The sequence below is a fragment of the Pyrus communis genome, chromosome 7, assembly GCF_041283825.1.
Source record: "Pyrus communis isolate YQ-2024b chromosome 7, ASM4128382v1, whole genome shotgun sequence".
In the NCBI taxonomy this organism is placed as follows: Eukaryota; Viridiplantae; Streptophyta; class Magnoliopsida; order Rosales; family Rosaceae; genus Pyrus; species Pyrus communis.
This window is the reverse complement of record NC_142571.1, coordinates 19587136-19608802: the sequence shown is the minus strand read 5'-3', so window position 1 is coordinate 19608802 and position 21667 is coordinate 19587136. Positions and strand designations below refer to the sequence as shown.

At 36.2% G+C, this 21667-nt stretch overlaps 1 protein-coding gene and 1 pseudogene across 2 annotated transcripts; both read left to right on the top strand.

The window, feature by feature from the left end:
- The first annotated feature begins 6435 nt into the window (after nucleotides 1-6435).
- On the top strand, nucleotides 6436-9702 carry LOC137734338 (GDSL esterase/lipase At4g01130-like; annotated as a pseudogene). Its single transcript, XR_015964011.1, has 5 exons — nucleotides 6436-6588; nucleotides 7100-7321; nucleotides 7424-7578; nucleotides 7941-8205; nucleotides 9279-9702. The product of XR_015964011.1 is annotated as a GDSL esterase/lipase At4g01130-like (transcript).
- Nucleotides 9703-17002: 7300 nt separating this feature from the next.
- LOC137735556 (GDSL esterase/lipase At4g01130) lies at nucleotides 17003-19857 on the top strand. Its single transcript, XM_068474980.2, has 5 exons — nucleotides 17003-17294; nucleotides 17934-18155; nucleotides 18258-18415; nucleotides 18846-19110; nucleotides 19412-19857. Exons 1-5 carry the CDS (start codon nucleotides 17042-17044, stop codon nucleotides 19678-19680), a joined length of 1167 nt encoding a protein of 388 aa, XP_068331081.2. The 5' UTR covers nucleotides 17003-17041; the 3' UTR covers nucleotides 19681-19857.
- The last annotated feature ends 1810 nt before the right edge of the window (nucleotides 19858-21667 follow it).

Genomic DNA, 21667 nt, shown 5'->3' with positions numbered 1-21667 from the left:
TTATGTATAAATTTAATCTATTTAGCATTATCCTTTAGTTAAATTATTGCACAATTCCCCGAATTTTGATTGCATGGTTGCTTCTCATTGGATAACATTCTTTGATACCGTTTGGTACGTGAGACGGGACGGAACAGAGTAGGACAAGGTGTTCCGTCCCACGTTTGGTACGCCTAAAACGGGTGGAACGAGCTGTTCCATGGAACGAGTTTTGGGTGAATTTTCGTTCCACCTCACCCCCTCGACTCATTCCACATCCGTAGAACACAAAATTATAACCTCTCCGTCTCCTTCTTCTCCCTCCTTGTTTCCATCCGAGGGTATCTTTGCTCCCGTTCCGTTCCATTCCGTCCCGTCCTGTCCCATCCCGTTCCATCCCGTCCCGTCTACATACCAAACGATAGGTATGCAGACAGGACGGGACGAAACAGAATGGTACGGGACGGGATAGGACAGGACGGAACGGAACAGAATGGAACAGGAGCAAAGATGCCCTCGGATGGAAACAAGGAGGAAGAAGAAGGAGACGGAGAGGTTATAATTTTGTGTTCCACAGATGTGGAACGAGTCGTTCCAAGGGGTGAGGTGGAACGAAAATTCACCCAAAACTCTTTCCGTGAAACAGCTCGTTCCACCCGTTTTAGGCGCACCAAACGTGGGACGGAACGCCTTGTCCCACTTTGCTCCGTCCTGTCCAACGTATCAAACGGTACCTGAGATCATTCTTATTGGACAACATTGATCCTCCGATATAATTTTATGAAAAGAGTGAGGAAGATCCTGTTTTTATATCATAGATAGTTAGTCAGTAAAATATTATCTGAAAATATGACTTCTTTAACATTTTTATTTTATAAAAACCAAAATCGATCTTTTATTGGCTATCCTTTTCAACTTATTGGCGATTTCTTTGGAAAATGCTGATGACGACAATCAATACAGGAAGTGAGTTCTTATTAGACTGAAATATTGTAAGAATTAATCACGCTTGAATATCATTTCTAGTCACACAAATGTTGCATAAAAACTTTGGTATAACTAACTAACAATAACGTTTTTCACAGCAGGTTAAATTAACAAATACGACTAAAATACACATGTATCATATTTTTTGTGAGAGATGTCTCCAACACCTGTGCAATGTAGATGATGTAAAAAACGTTTGTTCTGACATGCAAAGCAAGCCACGCGGCGTCCACTCCTTGTTTGACGCATCCTGCCGTTTTGACTCGAATCTTACCCAATCGCCACCGCACTCCGCCCGCCTTCCACCACATCTCCATCTTCTACCTCACCATCGCGTCACGCCCAATGCCTCGCCTCAGTCGCCATCCCAGATACGTTAGAAAATGAAACTCATATATTCGGTCAAATATCGCATGGGTCCCACCCTGACGCAAATACAATCGACGGTTTACATTGATCCCATCCGACGGCGAGGAGATCGACACGACACGTAAGAGATAGAGAGGGAGAAAGTATGGAACTGTGCAACTGCCAACGAGGCCTTTCCTTCCTTTAAACAAAAAGAGAATAATCAAATGGGCAACGCACCCATCTCAACACGTACTTCGTGCTGGGCCCTACCCGTTTCCGCACATGTCGGTGTCTGTGGTCCCGTCGGCTGACGTGTTCCACGTAGATTGACTCGGAAAGGATGTGGGGTGCAGGCGAGCACCGATTGCGTAGCCAGCTCAAATATCATGGAATGAGATTCTCTTCGAATCTCTTCCTTCTAATTTATCAAATTAAGGTATTTGTACTATTAAAATTTGATCTAAAGGCTGAAATTATTATAACTTTTAAAGTAGACCTCTCTTTATAGCTATTCAAATTTTAATGGTATGAGTTTCCTGATTTGGTGGATTAAAAGAAAGAGATCCAAAGATGATCACTTTTCAAATATCATGTTGCCGATACTTTCTAGAGATCTTGAAATGGCTAACGTGTCACCACTTACATCCACGTGGGTGCTACATTCTAGTGTACCCATCTTTGAATGAGAATTCTATTTGGATATTCTTTGTGAAAATTCTTGGAAATCTTCAAATCGTGTTCGTTTCGTACCTCTGGTGCGGTCAGAAATTAAAAGACAGAAACTCCTTAAGCAGATATGGAAGTTAATGATACCTTCCAAGGTAAAACATTTTGTTTGGCTTCTTGTTCATGAAAGACTTCATACTAGGATGAAATTGAGTAAATTCATTCAGAATATTAACAAATTGTGTCCTATGTGTGGCAATGAGGACGAGACTCAAAATCACATTTTTCTTAATTGCGAGCATGCTAAAGAAATGTGGAACCTTTCCTCGGTAAGTTCCTGGAAGAATAATTTGCCCCAATTTAATAACGTGTTAGATTTGATGGAATTAATTGACAATACTGAGTGCAATGATTTGAGTGACCTTAGTATAGCTCATCTGAATTGTTGGCAAATGTGGAATGATAGAAATAATAAAGTTTTTAGAAGTATGAATCATAGTCCCGCTCGGAGTATCTCCATTGCCGCAAAGTGTAGGCTTATCCTTTTTTAATGTTAATTGTAAGAAGATCTCTAGGGGTGATGCTTGCCACCAACACCCCATTTGCTGGCGTCCTCCTCATCATGGTTATATGAAAATTAAACTTTGATGGGTCTGTTAGTTCGAATCGTTCTGCAGCTGCTTTTGTTCTTAGAAATGAAGAGGGGCAACCTGTTGGTGCTGGGGCATTGAATCTTGATGGCGCCACCATTTTGGTTGCAGAGGTTGTTGCTTTAAAGGAAGGAGATTCTAAGCTTTTGTTCGCCAAATGCAAATGTGTGAAGAAGTTGATGATTGAAGGAGATTCTAAGCTTGTCATCCAGGTGGTGCAAGATATTGTTTGGATGCCCCCTTGGCATCTTAAACCTATCATAGAAGATATCAAATGGTTAGCTTCTGGGTTTCGACATATCAGTTGGAAGATATTTATTGGGAGACAAATTTCGTGATGGATGCATTAGCTTATACGGGCCTCATTGTTGCCAACTCTCATTTTTGGGATTATTGGCTTCCGATTTTGGCTACGGAGGTCTTTAATTTTGATTGTATTGAAAACGGTTGTATTAGAGGTTTTAAACTTTAATAAATTTCTTCTTCATAAAAAAAAAAAAAGAAATCATTTTAAATACTTTTATTTAAAATTAAATATGAATAATACTTGACAAAAACTGATCGTACGATTTATGACGAACAAACATAATTTAAGAATCCCTATAATCTTCACAAAGAAAATCCAAAGAGAACCCTCATTCCCCATCCCTACCTTCTCATTTTGCTACACACATTGGGTAATGGGTGCACCTCGTCAATTTTGGTAGCAAATCGGTCACAAAAGGCGTTAAAAATGGAAAAAACCAATTGATGTAGTGGACCAAAACTAGGGCATGCCTAATTATCAATTATTTTTAGGTTAATTGTTTATCAATTGCATATGATACTACGTACGTTTACGGTTCTACCATCGATTCTGTCGACTAATCTTTTTTAAAATTATACAATCTAAATGCTAAAAAATTGAACACGCAAGAATAAAAAAGATAATGGGATAGAAGATAAGAAATAACAGAAATTAAATGAAAATAAAATATCGAAAGTAAAAGTAACTCAAAAGTAATTTTGTTGCTAGTGTTTAATTTCATTATGTGCATTTTTGTCTTTGAGATGTCATATTTCTTATTTTGGTTCATGAGATTTAAAGTTTGTAGAAGTAGATCTTAAGATTGTTCGCCGTCTATCATTATGATTCTTCTGTGAATTGGTGGTTACTTCAATTTAATTGAGATTTTCACACAAGGACCAAAATGATTAACGGTGGACAATCTCAGTGATCACTTTTATTAATTTAAAATCACAGCTATCAAAGTAAGGAGTTATGCCAATCTTAGAGACCACTAGTACTACAGTCTAATGATATTTCTCTTCATTTGTAAGTGAGAGGTCTTAGGTTCGATTATTGCCAAACGTGAATTTGAACCACATTATTGTTAGCCCATTGTGAGGCTAAGTCCACCTCTCCCTTTAATATATATAATATCGTATGCTAAAAAAATCACAAAAATAAAATAAAAAACAATATAATTATTAAATGAGGTTTTTTTTTTTTTTTTTTTTTTTAAGCCAATTAATTAAATGAGTTAGTGCTAGCAGATTTTGTTTAGTTCGACTACAAAGTTTTTTTTTAATGTGTTCGACTACAAAGTTAAATCTCTCCCAAAAGGCTACCTTAACTTTGTATGTTAAGTTAATACTTTCGCTCCAAACAATTAATCGTAGATTGATATTTCCGTATATAATATTAGTAGATGAATATACGTACTATAATAAGAGTTGATTCATACAGCACTTCTCAAAAATTACTCTTGCAATGGGAGTGCCCGCACCAGAGTGGCGCATGTGAGACCAAGTGGGGTCTCGTGTGGCCAAATAGTCAGAAGGAACACGTCATGCAAAACTGGGCCGTTGATCTGCTGGCCAGATGAACGGCGATGCGTATATTGCGGTGGACTGGGAAAAGGACATTTCATTGGAGGTATCTGACGTGGTAGCCTCTTTTTTAGAAAGGAAAGAGATCTTCTTCGAATCTCTTTCATTAAGGTTACCGAATTAAGTAATCAAAACTTTTGAATTTTCATCCAACGATTTACTTGTTTTAACTTCTTAAAAGTTATAATAATTTTTTATCATTAGATGAAATTTCAAATGCTCAAATCACTTGATCTGGTGATCTTAATATAAGAGATCCGAAAAAAATCTTTTTTCTTTTAAAAATTTAATGGCGTGGTGAATAAGTCCAAGCAATAAAAAGCGGATTTGGATCATTTCCTGAGCTAATGAAGAGGATTCTCATGATCAATTATCGTGAGCCGTTAAATTTTTATCCAACAGTTATAAACGGGATCCTTTTAAAATTATAATGATTGTAACTGTTGAATAAAAATTCAATCCAACGATTCATGATGATTGGTTAAGAGGATCTCTCCATTAGCTTATCGGAGGATCCAAATCCATAAAAAGCAACTTTACCCACAAGGTTCTTCAAACACGTTGATAGCAATGCCACGTTGGTAGGCCCCAGTTGACGTGGACCTTAAGACAAAAGATTTGAGATCCGATCTTTTTTTTTTTAGGAATTGAAAAAAATAAATGCAAAAATATAATAAGAGTGCACAAAAGTAAAAAAATAAGGTGTAAATAGCACATCATTTTTTTCTTATTCAAAGGCCCAATCACAAAAACAGTGAGAAAGAAAAGCAAACAAAACCATGCATGAGGAGAAATATTATCTTGTTACCAATTCACTATGTGGCAACTGTTTATTGGACAAGTATTCTGCTTTTTTGAATGTGTGACGAGCTTTTAATGGATAAATGATGCTATTGGAACTATGTATTGGTTGCAAAGAAAGATTGTCTCATGCTTGAGACTTTCATCTTCAATCATGCTTCAAAGGGGTCTCAGTTCTCACGCACGGCCTGGTTTGATTTCTAGCATTGGTGAATTACACAATGATGATAAAAAAGAGATCAAAATATCTATATGAATTACAACAGGATCGCAATAATGATACACTACTTAAAAAGGATAGCTGCAAATAAGTACCAAGCATATCATAATATACATGAAGTAACTTCGCGCTCCCCCTTTTTATCCTCTTCCAATCCTCCCACTTTTTCTAGACGTACAATTAAGTAAATCAAAGAAAAGAAATAAATAGAAACAAACAAAATAATTAATAATAAGAAAACAACAATCTAAAAATCATTATCTAAAAAGATACGTTGCTCGTATCCATAAGAGTCCAATCCTAAACTTCTTCTAAACAAGGAAAAACGACCACCATTATAAGTCGAGAACAAAAGCTACTCTCGTGGTTCACACTTTGCTATTTATTGGAATTCTCTGATCTTCAATGCTCATCGTCCTCCATTTCAGATTAAAATGTTTACATCAGAATAATGAAGATTTAACATTTTGACCAATCACTTTAAACACTTCACATTGGGGTTTTATCTTTCATTGTCTCTTAAAAGTGATTAGACTTCAAAACTAAACAAAATCAATTGACATCAATATATGTAGCTGTATAAACGTATCTAGAAGAACTATGCAACAAATTATATGAAGAGTTCACGCCATTTATTTTCTTTTAATGGAGGTATGAGATTTGAAATTGACAGCATGACCGACACATGGTGGTGCTAAAGTTTCATGCGTCTGAACTCTGTAATTATATGCCTCACCTTATGTGTGTGTATATATACACTGGAGTAAGCTTGGTATTATATCAGTCATTCTATCTAGCCACTGAAAAAATGATCCTGTGAGTACCAAAAATTTGTGTCCTCCACAAGATTTTAATCGTATGGATGACAGTGGTGGCAACTTTGAGTAGTTTAGGTCATTCTAAATGTGAATTCGAGGCAATTTTCAATTTTGTAGATTCGAACTCAGATACAGGCGGGTTTTGGGCAGCTTTTCCGGCGCAACCTGAACCCTATGGCATGACATACTTCAAGAGACCTGTTGGTCGGGCTACAGATGGGAGGCTCATTGTTGGATTTTCTAGGTAACTCACACAATCTTCTGTTTGGGGTTCTTCCACTGCTTTATCAGCCAAACGGGGGACTTAGTTGATTAGGAGGTCAGATTTCAGGCATGTTTAGTGCTTGTACTTGTTCAGCAATTTTGTCACTTGGCTTGATATTTTCCTAATCCTGTAGGATATGGGAGGCCCTACATTTGACAGGTCAATTGGATTGTTTTATTAGGCCCTGTAGGATATTTGCCTATATATCACAAATTATATCACCAATGATATAGATGTTAAGGCATATAGATATAGAAAATATCTAAATCATCATAGATGAAGTTATATTTTTATACATGCGGTAGTCAAACCTATATTTATGAGAAGGAGATTCAACTTAGGGGCATACAGATGATACGCTGTCCTGATTAATTGACTTAACTTACATATGTATGCCTTTAAGGTAAGCTAAACTGATTGTGTCAGATGCAAAATTACTTAATGGTGGATATGCTTCCTGATTCTTTGCTTTTGGTATTGAACTTGGCAGCTCAAGCTCTAGGGTTACCATTTATAAGTCCATATCTGAAATCAATTGGATCTGATTATAAACATGGGGCAAACTTTGCAACGCTAGCATCCACCGTGCTTTTGCCGAACACTTCCTTGTTTGTCACTGGAAACAGCTCATTCTCTCGGGCAATCCAGCTCAACCAAATGAAGGCATTCAAGACCCAAGTTGAAGAGTTTCACCATTCCTCGGATCAACAAGGTAAAACTATACGTGTTGGTACATTGTCTTGACTAACTGTCTTGATTAACATATGTCTGCGAGTTTTTGTTAGTTCTGATGACTCTGATTGTTGCTGTTTAGAACAGAAGAGACTTCCTTCCCTGGATATTTTTGGGAAATCACTCTACACATTCCATATTGGCCAAAACGATTTCACCTCCAATTTGGCAGCCATCGGTGTAGGTGGAGTGAAGCAATATCTTCCTCTGGTCTCCCAAATTGCTGGTACCATCAAGGTGAGGCAGTACTTAATTCCATATATGGTCATGTGCTACTCGCATGATATAGTCAATGTGAGATATGTCGTTTCATGCAATGGGTGTAGAAAAGTTTTTCTACTTTAGAGAAGATGCAAAGCATGCCTTAGTAAATATTGCATGCAAGATTTGAGAAACAAAAAAATGTTTTGAAAATGTTCTCTTATTAGATTGTTTGATAATATAAAGATCATTTTTACAAAGACTGAAATTGGATTTTCGTTACAATATATGAATCAAATTCACAATATGTCAGCGTTACTATTAGTCCGACAAGAAAACATTACTGTATCGTTACAATAATAACTAAATTTGCTTATATTGGTTTTAAAAAATTATAGGAGCTTTATACATCAGGAGGGCGTGCATTTCTGGTTCTTAATCTGGCACCAGTGGGTTGTTATCCATCATTTTTGGCGGGGCTTCCTCCTTCAGAACTCGACGCATTTTGATGCTCAATTGCTTACAACAAAGCAGTTGTGGACAACAACAACTTGTTGAAAGAGGCACTTAGCCAAACTAGAGGCTCCCTCCCAAATGCTTCCCTCGTGTACGTGGACACCTCCTCTGTTTTGCTTGAGCTCTTTAGGCATCCCGCTTCTCATGGTATAGCTCCCAATAGTGGCGTAGCTAGAAAAACTTTGAAGGAGGGTCAACTTTAAATAACTATAATAGTAAATGATAAAGAAAAATTAATATAAAAATTACAATCCTTAGTCTTAATAAATATTCATAAAACATGTTGTCATTCATCCACATATCTTCCATTCAGTTTCACGAATCAATTTCCAATATATTCATAGCAGAAAAAGCTCTTTTGACACTAACTCTATGAATTACAATGTTCTTTTTTATTTATTTATTTATTAATAAATGATAATAATTCTCACCAATAATCACCAAATTCACAAAGAAAATTGTAAACTAAGAGTTTAGAATTACCTATTAATTTGTTGATTCAGAAATGAATTCTAAAGATGAACTAATGAAGGCTTGCTATCTTGGAGGTCGAGATGCCCGATTCTCTGAATAGGAGAAGTTTAAAAGTATTTTTGATGATGGAGGAGGAGTTTAAAGTTTAATGCTAATTGATTGATTACCTTTTCAATTTGTGTAATTTCTCTAATGTTCTAAATATTTTAAATGCATTAATTAATGAAAGAAGGAAATAATTTGTCCATATTGAGACTCTTCGGTCAACTAACAAATGGGCATTAAGTTGTTTAGTGGGCTACAAGGGGCAATATATAACAATACAACGTATCATTAATAAACTATAATATAATACATACTATTTTAGTGAGGCTCATTACAATTTCAGAAGGGTCAAATGACCACTCTAATAACAAGGTGACTCCGCCCCTGGCTCCCGACTGAGGTTTTACCAATTAATTAGGTTTTACATCATTAGAAAAATGTTTCTTTTTTTCTTTCGCTATACTTAAATTGATGAACAAATACTTATATTGTCAGACTGTGAATTTGGATCACACGCTAAAAAACAAGTCAAACTAATATGTGGTGTACAATCAATCTACTAATTGTCACATGGTCTAACAAGAGAACATTTCCTAACAACATATCATGTCAAATAATGTGCCCAACGAGAATTTTTCATATCATCAAGTATATTTTATGTTTTTATGTTGTAAGTTTAGTTTTACTTTGTTTTGAAACAGGCTTGAAGTATGGTACAAAATCATGTTGTGGGTATGGTGGTGGTGCCTATAATTTTGACCCTCAAGTTTTTTGTGGAAATACAAAGGTAATCAATGGGAAATCTGTGACTGCAACTGCTTGTAGTGACCCTTACAACTATGTGAGCTGGGATGGAGTCCATGCCACAGAAGCTGCAAACAAGCTAACGACATTGGCTATCCTCAACGGCACTTTCTCAGACCCTCCCCTTCCCTTTGAGCATTTCTGTGACCTCCACCGTATTGCCTGAGAAATCCTTTTTCTTTCAACGGTTGCATAGGATTGGATTTTAAAAGTTGTGTTCTCTACCTACAAATCTCGTTCTGCAAGAATGTAATAACTTTGTTTTCCAAAGTATTTGGTTCATAAGCTTTTATATTATGGGAGATCCCACAGTTTGTTTTACATTATGGGTTTAAGGCGACTTCAAAACCCGATAGTTGAACTGTAATTATAACTGTATTGATTTGATTGATAACACAAGGTACAAATATATACAAGTCAAGTGACTTGGTGTACGAGTAAACCTAAGCCCGTATGGATGTACATAACATAGCCAAATAGAATCCTAATCGGATTCTCCTATATTAACAGTCCCCCTCAAACTTGGCGGTCGTTGAGTGACAAGTTTGGACCAGAGTAGGTTGAACCCTAGAGTCAGAAGACCCTTGGTGAGAACATCCGCTGGTTGATCAGTGGATGGAATAAAATGTACCTTGTGCAAACCAAGCTTCACCGTTCACGAACGAAATGATAATCAAGCTCAATGTATTAGAAATAATATAGGGATGAGGTTGGGCTTTACCTTACAATAGGCTAGCAATAATATGGTTCAAATTTTTTTTTTGGCGAGAATTGAACCTAAGACCTCTTACTTACAAGTGAAGAGAAAAGGAAAAGAAAATTGTTTTTGGAAATCAAAGTTGTAAAAGCACTAGGGTTTCGCCGTCATCTTAACAATCCTATGTAGTTTTATCAATTACTTATGAATTAGACATGCAACTTTGAAGGTTATGTTTTCCTAATGCATATTCTTCTTGTGATATTCAAGCAAGAAAGTATATCTAACATGCAACCTGTCTGTGATATTTAGATCAAATATGAACATGCGAGACTCATTAAGTTTTGTGAAAACTCTTTGAAAAACCATGCAACCCCTAAGATGTGATATTCATCCTAAGTGAAATTACAATGATTAACCAAAAGAAGCAATACTCAATCCTCCGGTGATATCCGACCGAATTGCAACCAATTACTTATCTAAACATCCTAATGGTCGCGAATCACTAAGACATAAAGACAGTTTAAACACAGTGATTAATATTTCAAAGTATGCATGCATAATATCATAAGTAATTAAATAAAAACTACATATTCATACTAAGACTCATGACTTCGCCCGAGCCAAAGAAAGTTAGTTACGCTAATCATAATTAAAATCAAAAGGAATTTAATATAAATAAAAAAAATTGGAAACTGACACACCCCGATCCAGAAAGTCCACTTGGACCCTGAATCGAGCTGTGCTGATCGACACCTGAAAGGTGACGAAGCCATAAAATGTGATAGTGTGTAGAAAAATGTGAATAAATTTGAACCTAAAAATTTTAAATACCAGAGTGCATTGTGAGTGGGAGCGAACCCATTTCACACACGACGTCAGAGCATAAGTAAGGTACAGACGTGTGGGTAAGAATCATACCCTCAGAAGTATCTATCAATACTAAGATTCGCCACAGATCCTTGTCGATACAAACTTAGCAGCTAAAACCTAGAGGGCACCAAACAGAGACTGTGAGTGAGCAATAAAACCAAGCTTCCTAAAGTTATTACCACTCTAAAAGTAATGCCCCTCAATGTAAAACCCGTATCATTTTTCATAAGACAATACAACATATATACATATATCCAAACCATACTCAAAAATGACCAAAACCACGATTTGCCATGTCCATTAACTCCACCATGCATTAATAAGTAGGCCAAATGAACTTAATCAATACAAAATAATATATTAGTCGGAGTCATCTAATGTGACATGTACAACTGCACCCATATCTCATCAATCATGGCTAGATATAAGTCGGAGTCACCTCTTGTGACCTGTACGACTTATCCATATCTCATCAATCATGGCTAGCATATAAGTCGGAGTCACCTATAGTGACCTGTACGACTTATCCATATCTCATCACATATCTCATCAATCATGCTAGCCAATAACTCAATAACATGCTAGCCAATAGCTCAATAAGTATACCTGCACACGAGTCGGAACCACCTAAAGTGGTTTGTACGACAACACTGGGTGTAAATAAATACTCTTAAGTGCTACGATCACGTGAAGACTGTGCGAATAATCACGGGTCACCTATGAGTCGGAACCACCTAAAGTGGTCTGTACGATAGGACTGCGCACCTACCTTGGATCCAAGGTGAGCGTGAGGTGCAGGAGGTGAACATCACATGAAGGACTGTGCCTTGGCCACGGGTGGGAGCACTAACATCGGGGTGCAGGTTTATGAGCTACAATATATCTCAACACAATCATACTCACTGCCATCACTCATCAACATGTATTCACCTGAAGCTTACCTGGATGTCCGTGGCGTCATTTAGCACTTCAAAGCATTCACAATAGTTAGGTTCAAGTAATATCCATATGAATATGCCATGATGCAATCTAAACCCAAACATTTCATGATATTCCCAGAACATATAATACGGTGTAACATGTACAATCAATAACACCCTACTCCCAAACTATTTACTTTTGAGAGTAATCATCAGTGATAAGCCCAATTAGACACTAGTTAAATTAACTATCATTACTTATCTTTCCTTACTTCAATTTGTTGATTCTTCACGCATTGATTTATGATCAACATTTAGTCACCAAATCATAAAGCTAAAACTCACACTTCCCACCAATGTCCCTCACATTGCTCAATTCACTAAACAAGGCTATTGTCTCAATTATTTAATCTCATTTATTATATGGCTACATCTAACGTCTTGCTAGACTGCTTACGTACCCTAAACAAGGATCAAGCCATTCGTAGTTCGCAATAATTAATTGTAGGTAACAAGCATAGATCACTTTAGAAGTGTTTGTGGAACTATCAATTATATGCCTTTGAAAGAAAAAGACCCACTCACCTGGAGTCCACGCTATGATTATCTTGCACGCATATCGAGACATCTCGATCTATTGTCATCTGTGACCAATTATCAAATCACGTCTCAATGTTCTTACCGATAGAATACATAATTTACATAAAACATATCCTCAAGGACCTTCAAGAATAATTTGAGACCCATTGACCGAAAGTCAACCGTCGATCTTTGATCGACGGTAGGATCTACAATCCTGTATAACTCGATTCGAAAGATTCGCATATCAGATTTCCAATCTATAACTTCCAAAGATCCAAATTATGCTTCTAAAATAACATACTAAAATTTTATTACGATCCAACGGTTGGATCCTCACCAATTCCCAAAATTGATTAGCGATTAACGTTTTATTTTATGAACTTACAAATCCAATTCGGAAAGATTTGTATGTCAAATTCCCAATCTGTAAGTTCCTACATTCTTCAAATATTATGTACTACAATGTAACAAAATTTGGTGACAATCCAACGGTTGGATCGTCGATTCACATAAATACCTATTAATGTATCGTAGAAAATTTAGGTTCCAACAATCAACCTACGTCAATCAAATATCAAGACTAAATTCAACACATTTAACATAGCCCAAAAATAGCATTGGCGGTCCATTGGCCACGCGTCGCCGTGGGTGGCGGTCGGCCGCCCTGACTCGTCGGAAAATCCAACTATTTCAAAAAATTACCAAAATTTACAAGAATGAAGATCTCAAAGAGAGGAACATCTTTCATACCTGCCACAAAGTCCAAAAGTGGACGGAAGATGGTCAATTTTCCCACGAAGCTGACGGGTGCCTAAAGCTTCTTGGTGTCGATTCGTCGTCTACGATGGTCCAACGGGGTCAAGGTTGGTTGGGTTTTGCTCCTGGGAGGATGGGCTACAAAGCCCAAGTAGTGGCATCGGCCATCGCTTTGCCGATTTTCCGGAAAATGAAAAAGGGTGGCCGGAGCATCATGAGAACCGTTAATTTTCGTGGCCTCAAACCACCACATACCGTGGTTAATCAAGGTGGTTCTTAGGTGGGTTTTGTAGAGGGTAATGAGAGCTTCAAGATGGTGATGGTGGCGTCGAAAAACTCCACTGGAGTTGGCCGAAATCGGCCTTGGAAAATGGGTGGTCGTGAGTGGAAAAACCCACAGGAAAGTTGTGAGCTTTTTTTTTTTCTTTCTTTTCTTCTTTCTTTCTGATTTCTCATTGGTCCTCCATCCCTTTTAATTTGATTGGTCCCCTTTTCTCTTTACTTAAGGCTGATTAGTTAGTCTTCCCACAAAGTGGGAGTTCAAATAACTTAATTACCTTTAAATAACCAACTTCAAACGTCCGTAATTATACCGTTATAATTCAGACTCGCAAACGGTTTTAGCCTATGCGTTCATAGTGGCAAGTACTACGAGGATATGCTAAAAGAATAAGTCATACGTCACTCTAACCGATGATCAACGGAAGTCAAAGTCCATGCCTTTAGGGCATTTTCGTAAATTCACGCTTCTAAAATTAATAAAAACGTAAAATTTGGGACGGGTTGTCATAGAAACACCTTGAATGTAAAAGTTTGAAATCTCTAAGCTTTGGCCAAATTCCTCTATCAAAAATTGCATAGAGAAGAAGAATAGAGCTGGCCACGATGGCTTATTTATACTACATAGAATATCAAATCCTTCCTAGAAAATATCTTAGAATAAACTAGGAAACATAATTCTAAAGTGATGAGGAAATTTGTCAAAAAAAAAAAAAAATGGTGATGAGGAAAATCTACCCATAATCTGATAACCCACGTTTTGGACCCAAATATTTTCCTAAAACCAGCCCAAGATAGCTAGATTTAAAGCTTGAAACATTTTAAACACTTCTCCAAAACGGCTTGAACCCAAAAGAGGCCATCTTGGACTCCTAAAAACGTAATTAACGGAAAAAAAAGTCACAGCACCACGCACTGCTCCTTTATTTACTCGCTAGAAAATAACTGTTTGGTAGAAAAATTTGAAACTTCAACATGATCAAACTAATGGACTCACGAACATCCTCTAATTTGAATCATTCCAAAATTTGTTCGCTTGATCAGGTTTAGCTCTAGAGGAAGTCAAATGTCCTATATAATGCAAAGTATCAAAATCTACCAAAATCATAACCAAAATTTACTAAGATTAGAGTAAAATATGTAATATAAAATCGACTCATCAGTCATTACGAGCGTTTATATATATATATATATATATATATATATATATTTTCACACTTGTACATTAATTAAAAAAAAACCTAATCTTCTTAAATCCTTACCGTTGGATTCTATCTATTATTATAACATTTTTTTTGCATATCGTTGAATATTTGATATTTTGTAGTAAGGTACTAATGTTTTTTTCGTTACGCTCTTATTTAAGATATGTAATACTTGAAAGACAAATGTATTTTTATGTATTGGAGTAATATTTATGTGACAATATGATATGCATATACCAAACTAGTATTATATTTTTATTTGATTATTTATTGGTTTAAAATATATTTACTTTAATGGGTAACGGGTTGATTATATTACCCATTAATATTAACGGATCGAGTTTGGGTCGGGTCATATTACGTGTTCATTTTAACGAGTGTTATATGATACGACCCATTAAGATATTAGGTATGATACAAAAATGATACGAACACGAAAAACACAACACAAATATCATGTCTAATTGATGGTGATAAAGAGTGCCAACTGCTGTGCATTGAGGATGTCATGAAGTTGAACCAACTATTTTCGAAATAAAAAAGAGAAAGAAAAGCAAACGAAATCATTTATAAGGAGAAATATTATCTTGTTACCAATTCACCACATAGAAAGCGTTTATTGGACAAGTAATCCAGTTTTTGAATGTGTGACAAGCATATAGTGGACGAATGATGCCACTATGACTCTGTATTGGTTGCAAAGAAAGAAAGTCTTTCATCGCCAATCATGGTTCAAGGGAGTCTCATTTAGCGGGAAAGTGCTCAAAACCCATCTCCAACAAGAGTGGGAAATCATAATCAGTAGGCTAAACAACTATGAAGCTTAGCCATTTCTTGGAATTCTCTGATCTGGGTGTTTGGTACATCTTCAATGCTTATCGTCCTCCATTTCAGATCAAATGTTTACATCAGAGTAATGAAAGATTTAACATTTTAACCAATCACTTTAAACACTCCATTGACATTGGGGGGCTATTATTCCTTGTCTCTTAAAAGTGATTAGACTTCAAAACTAAACAAAAATAATTGACATCAAAATATACAGGGTAATGTTAGGAAGATTAAACTTTTAAATTAAATTTGCAAATTAAATGATGTGTCACCAATAGGAAATAAGCACGTTAATCAATATTTAAGTAATAATCTAATCGTCAACAACCACATCATTTACTTTACAAAATTTAGTCTCCCTAGCATTACCCATATATATATGTAGCTATATAAACATCAAACTATTACGAAAGGGGTTTTTGAACTTTAATCCTTGAAGAAGATTAAAATTCAATAAAAACCTGGTGTTAGCTTGTATATTGATTTTAGACCTCTAATGTGTACTTAATTCATTTTATATTATATTTTGGTTTTAATATTTAATAGATATCTTATTTAATGTCATTACATTAAAATTGGAAGTGTGTACCTCCGATGCCAAAGTTAGAATTTAGAGAGAAAGTGTTTGAGAATTTTAGAGAGTTTTTGCAAGAGATTTGGAAGTGTGTTTTGGAGAAAATATGAGCCTTTTTATAGGAGAATGGCCGGCCTCTTTGGGTGAGAGAGGACCAGCCACCTAGCTCATTTTGTGGGCTAGATTCTTGATTTAGGTTGAATTTAGCAGTTATGGGAATAATTGACTAGTTAATTTAGCAAATAGAATTATTGCCAAATTAACTAGCTAATTAGTATGATAAAATAGGTAAATATGATGAGATCAACCAGGGTGCCCGGTCTTTTGGGAATTTGGGGTATATTTTGTGGTTAATTGGGTGACTTAATTGACATTTAATGGATTAATTAGGCAATTAACCCATTAATTAATCAATTATTATGTTTTTAGAAAGAATGTTTTAGGAATTATGGAATGAATAAATTATTTAACTAATTGATTAGCTAAATAATGAAGTAGAAAATATATGGAATGAGATAGGTTTTGGGAATTACCTTGTAAATGGGATTTGATAAAATATGTTTCAAATTGTTATCTATTTTGGGCACTTTCGACTTTATTGAGGGATGAAGCTGCTCGCGTGTAGGAATCTCGTTATGCCTCAAGGGTAATTTTGTCCTATTTTGTTCAAAAATCCACATGTTACCTTGTGATTATTTTTGGCTCCACAAAAGTATTTTAGGAATTGAAAATAATTGTCAATCAATGTATACATCAATTGTGGGCAACAACCTATGTGGGACAATTCATAGCATGACCGACACATGGTGGAGCTAAAGTTTCACGCGTCTGAAAAAATGAGCCTGTGTGTAATTATGTGCCTCACCTTATATATATGTGTGTATATATATACTGGAGTAAGCTTGGTATTATATACCAGTCAATTCTATCTGCTACTGAGAAAATGAGCCCGTGTGTACCAAAAATTTGTGTCCTCCACAAGATTTTAATCGTATGGATGACAGTGGTGGCAACTTTGAGTTGTTTAGGTCACGCTAAATGTGAATTCGAGGGAATTTTCAATTTTGGAGATTCGAACTCAGATACAGGAGGATTTTGGGCAGCTTTTCCGGCGCAATCTGGACCCAATGGCATGACATACTTCAAGAGACCTGTTGGTCGGGCTACAGATGGGAGGCTCATTGTTGATTTTCTAGGTAACTCACACAACCCTCGGTCTGGTGTTCTTGCACTACTTTATCAGCCAAACGGGGACTTAGTTGATTAGGAGGTCATAGTTCATGCCTGTTTAGTGCTTGTATTCGTTCAGCAATTTTGTCATTTGGCTTGATATTTTCCTAATCCTGTAGGATATAGGAGGCCCTACATTTGACAGGTCAGTTGGATTGTTTTATTAGGCCCTTTTATACCACAAGACAAAGACTCCACAGCTAGACAAAGTTTTGACTAATCAGTAGCCATTTATTGTTCTTTTCCTTTACATCACTAATTATATCACTAATGATATAGAAAATATCTAAGTCATCATAGGTGAAGTTTTACCTATCTTTTTGTATGATAGAAGGAGATTTTAATTGAGAGCATACAGATGACATATTGCTCTAATCAATTGACTTAACTTACATATGTATGTCTTCGAGCCAAGCTAAACCAATTGTACATTGTGTGGAACTTTTAGAGCAATGCAATATTTGTTAAAGCACACGGTGTTTGTTGCTAATAAAATTACGTCACATGATATCGATAGTACGAAGATGTGTATTAGTGTCGACGCACAAGTACATAACAGCAGATATGTGTCCTGAATTTATGCTTTTTGGTATTGAACTTGGCAGCTCAAGCTCTAGGGTTACCATTTATAAGTCCATACCTGAAATCAATTGGATCTGATTATAAACACGGGGCAAACTATGCAACACTAGCATCCACTGTGCTTTTGCCAAACACTTCCTTGTTTGTCACTGGAATCAGCCCATTCTCTCTGGCCATCCAGCTCAACCAAATGAAGGCATTCAAGAGCCAAGTTGAAGAGTTTCACCACTCCTCGAATCAACAAGGTAAGCATATACGAATTGGTACACTATCTTGACTAACTGTCTTGATTCACGTATGTATGCGAGTTTTTGTTAGTTCTGATGACTGCGATTGTTGTTGCTTAGAACTGAAGAGACTTCCCTCCCTGGATATTTTTGGGAAATCACTCTACACATTCTACATTGGCCAAAACGATTTCACCTCCAATTTGGCAGCCATTGGTGTAGGTGGAGTGAAGCAATATCTTCCTCAAGTGGTCTCTCAAATTGCTGGTACCATCAAGGTGAGTCAGTACTTAATTCCATATATACCTAATGTTGAGCAGATGAGTTTTAGGCTTGATCATCAAAGGAGAAAAGGTATACTTTTGCATAAAACAGTTTCTCACATTTATGGTCATGTGTTACTCGCATGATATAATAAATGTGAGATACGTTGTTTCATGCAACGGGTGTAGAAAAGTTTTTCTACTTTAGAGAATATGTGAAGCACGCCTCGGTAAATATTTCTTGAATCTTTTATTAGATTGTCTAACAATATAACAATAATTTTTATAAAGATTGAAATTGAATTTTCGTTAAAATATATGAATCAAATTCACAATTTTGTCAGCATAAATATTTGTCTGTCAAGAAAACAGTACTTTACCATTACAATAATAGCAAACTATCCGACATTTACACTTCGCTTATATTGGTTTTCAAAACTTATAGGAGCTATATGCATTAGGAGGGCGTGCATTTCTGGTACTTAATCTGGCACCAGTGGGTTGTTATCCATCAATTTTGGCGGGGCTTCCTCCTTCTGAACTCGACGCATTTGGATGCTCAATTGCTTACAACAACGCAGTCGTGGACTACAACAAGTTGTTGAAGGAGGCACTTAGCCAAACTAGAGGCTCCCTCCCAAATGGTTCCCTCATATATGTGGATACCTCCTCTGTTTTGCTTGAGCTCTTTAGGCATCCCACATCTCATGGTATAGCTCTCGACACCAAGGTTTTTACCATTTAATTAGGTTTTATATCATTAGAGAAATGTTTTCATTTTATTTTTTTTTCTTTCGCCATGCTTAAATTGAGGGACAAATACTTATACTATCAGATTGTGAATCTAGATCACACACTCAAAAACAAGTCAATTTACTAATTGTCACACAGTCCAACAAGAGAACATTTCTTGGTAACATATTATGTCAAATAATGTGCCCGACAAGAAATTTTCATGTCATCAAGTAAATTTTTATGTTGTAAGTTTAGTTTTATTTTGTTTTGAAACAGGCTTGAAGTATGGTACAAAATCATGTTGTGGGCATGGTGGTGGTGCCCATAATTTTGACCCTCAAGTTTTTTGTGGAAATACAAAGGTGGTCAATGGGAGACCTGTGACTGCAACTGCTTGTAGTGACCCTTACAACTATGTGAGCTGGGATGGAGTCCATGCCACAGAAGCTGCAAACAAGCTAACAACATTGGCTATCCTCAACGGCACTTTCTCAGACCCTCCCTTTCCCTTTGAGCAGTTCTGTGACCTCCACAGTATCGCCTGAGAAATTCTTTTTCTTTCAAAGATTGGATTGGATTGGATTTGAAAGGTTGTGTTCTCTACCTACAAATCTCATTCTGCAAGAATGTAATAACTTTGTTTTCCAAAGTATTTGGTTCATAAGCTTTTGCCAATTTAGTCCCTAAATTATCAATTGAGTGAAAATTAGGTCCCTAAACTATTTTTTTTCTTCAGAAAAATCTGTCCTTGAATTATAAAAAACTACCAATTACATCCCTAATATTATATTCGAAGCTATGATATTCAATTTTCTGTCAATTTAAGTCACGTTACTTGCATGTGATACACATTGGAGAGTAGATTGGTAATTTTACATAAAGAAATAGTGTATGGAGTTAACTTTGGAGAGTAAATGAAACGTTAGATTTGCAACCTATATGAAATGTTAAGGGCTTATAGGCGAGAAAAGAACGATATTACACTCTAACGTGTGTCAAGTGACTTAAGTTGACGAAAAATTGGATAAAATAGCTTTGGATATAATAGTAGGGATGAATTTAGCAATTTTTAATGAATTTAAGGACTTATTTTATCAAAAAAATAATTCATGGACCTAATTTTCACTGAGGTGATAGTTCAAGGACTAAATCGGCACTTCACCCTATATTATGGGATCCCATAGTGTATTTTATTCATTTTAGGTTTAAGGCGACTTCAGAACCCGAGAGTTAAACTGTAGAAGTATAACTGTATTGATTTGATTGATAACACAAGGTACAAATATATACAAGTCAAATGACTTGGTGTACAAGTAAACCTAAGCCCACAAGGATGTACATAACCTAGCCCAATAGAATCCTAACTTGATTCTCCTATACTAACAGCCCCGCTCAAACTTGGCGGTCGTTGAGCGACAAGTTTGACTAGAGTAGGTTGAACTTCGGAGTCGGAATTGGTGAGAACATCCGCTGGTTGATTAGTGGATGGAATAAACTATACCTTGTATGAAACCAAGCTTCACCTGTTCACAAACGAAATGATAATCAAGCTCAATGTGCTTAGTCCGGGCATGAAAAATATGATTAGCCACCATATAAGTAGTACTCAAGTTATCACAAAATAGTAGAGTGGGAGAGACAGCCGGATTACCAAAGTTCGCGGAGAACACAGGAAAGCCAAATGGATTTGGCACAAGCATGAGCCAAGGCCCTGTATCCGGATTCTGCACTAGAGTGAGAAACAGTCGGTTGCTTGGTGGAGCTCCTGTAAGAATTACATAAGAATTAAGCTAACAATATCACCAACGCAGTGTTAGGATTACCAACATGAAAAAACATATCAGTAACAACCAAATCATAGCATCACATTAGTCGCAAGGATGACTTACCTGATGGAGTCGCCATTGAATGAATAACAGAAGTAGTCTTCTACTTCCAATACCTCTTTATGAATTCTACTAGCGAAATAGGTTTGTAGTTTTGTGAGATTTCAACGGTATGGAAGCAGGGACTGCTTCTTGGTTATATAGCTAGCTTTTCAACCAATTCCACCCTATTAACGGAAAGGATATCCACCCTAATCTTTTCTAATCAATTAGAGTCCCATCATGACTCTTATACCTTGTATTCTCTTAATAAAAGGGCCATAAATTGATTGCAAGTAATTAGGACTCCAATATGTTTATTCCTTTAAGGCTCCAAGAATCATAAAAGATTTCATTAACTTGATTACCAAGTCAACTACTCTCTCAAAGATTCTCGGCATAATTCATTGTCATTCACAAATGGTTTTACATTCTCCCACTTGGATGTCAATGAGAACCCCTTAACGAGATAAATATATATGGTGATCACTTGAGTCCACTAAAATATGCAATCATACATTTTAAGTAACTTGTCACTTTGAGACTAAATGCAGAACCAAGGAAAACAAGGCACACATTGGACAGTTCCTTGCACTCCATGATTACATGCACACTTAACTCAAAGCACTATGTTACTAACAAAGTCATGATATCAAGAGCTAATAGT

Coding starts and splice junctions, on each gene's coding strand:
- LOC137735556 (XM_068474980.2), top strand. CDS start 17,042: ATGAGCCCGTGTGTACCAAAAATTTGTGTCCTCCACAAGATTTTAATC. Junction 18,156..18,257: donor CCACTCCTCGAATCAACAAG/GTAAGCATATAC, acceptor GTTGTTGCTTAG/AACTGAAGAGACTTCCCTCC. Junction 18,416..18,845: donor AAATTGCTGGTACCATCAAG/GTGAGTCAGTAC, acceptor CAAAACTTATAG/GAGCTATATGCATTAGGAGG.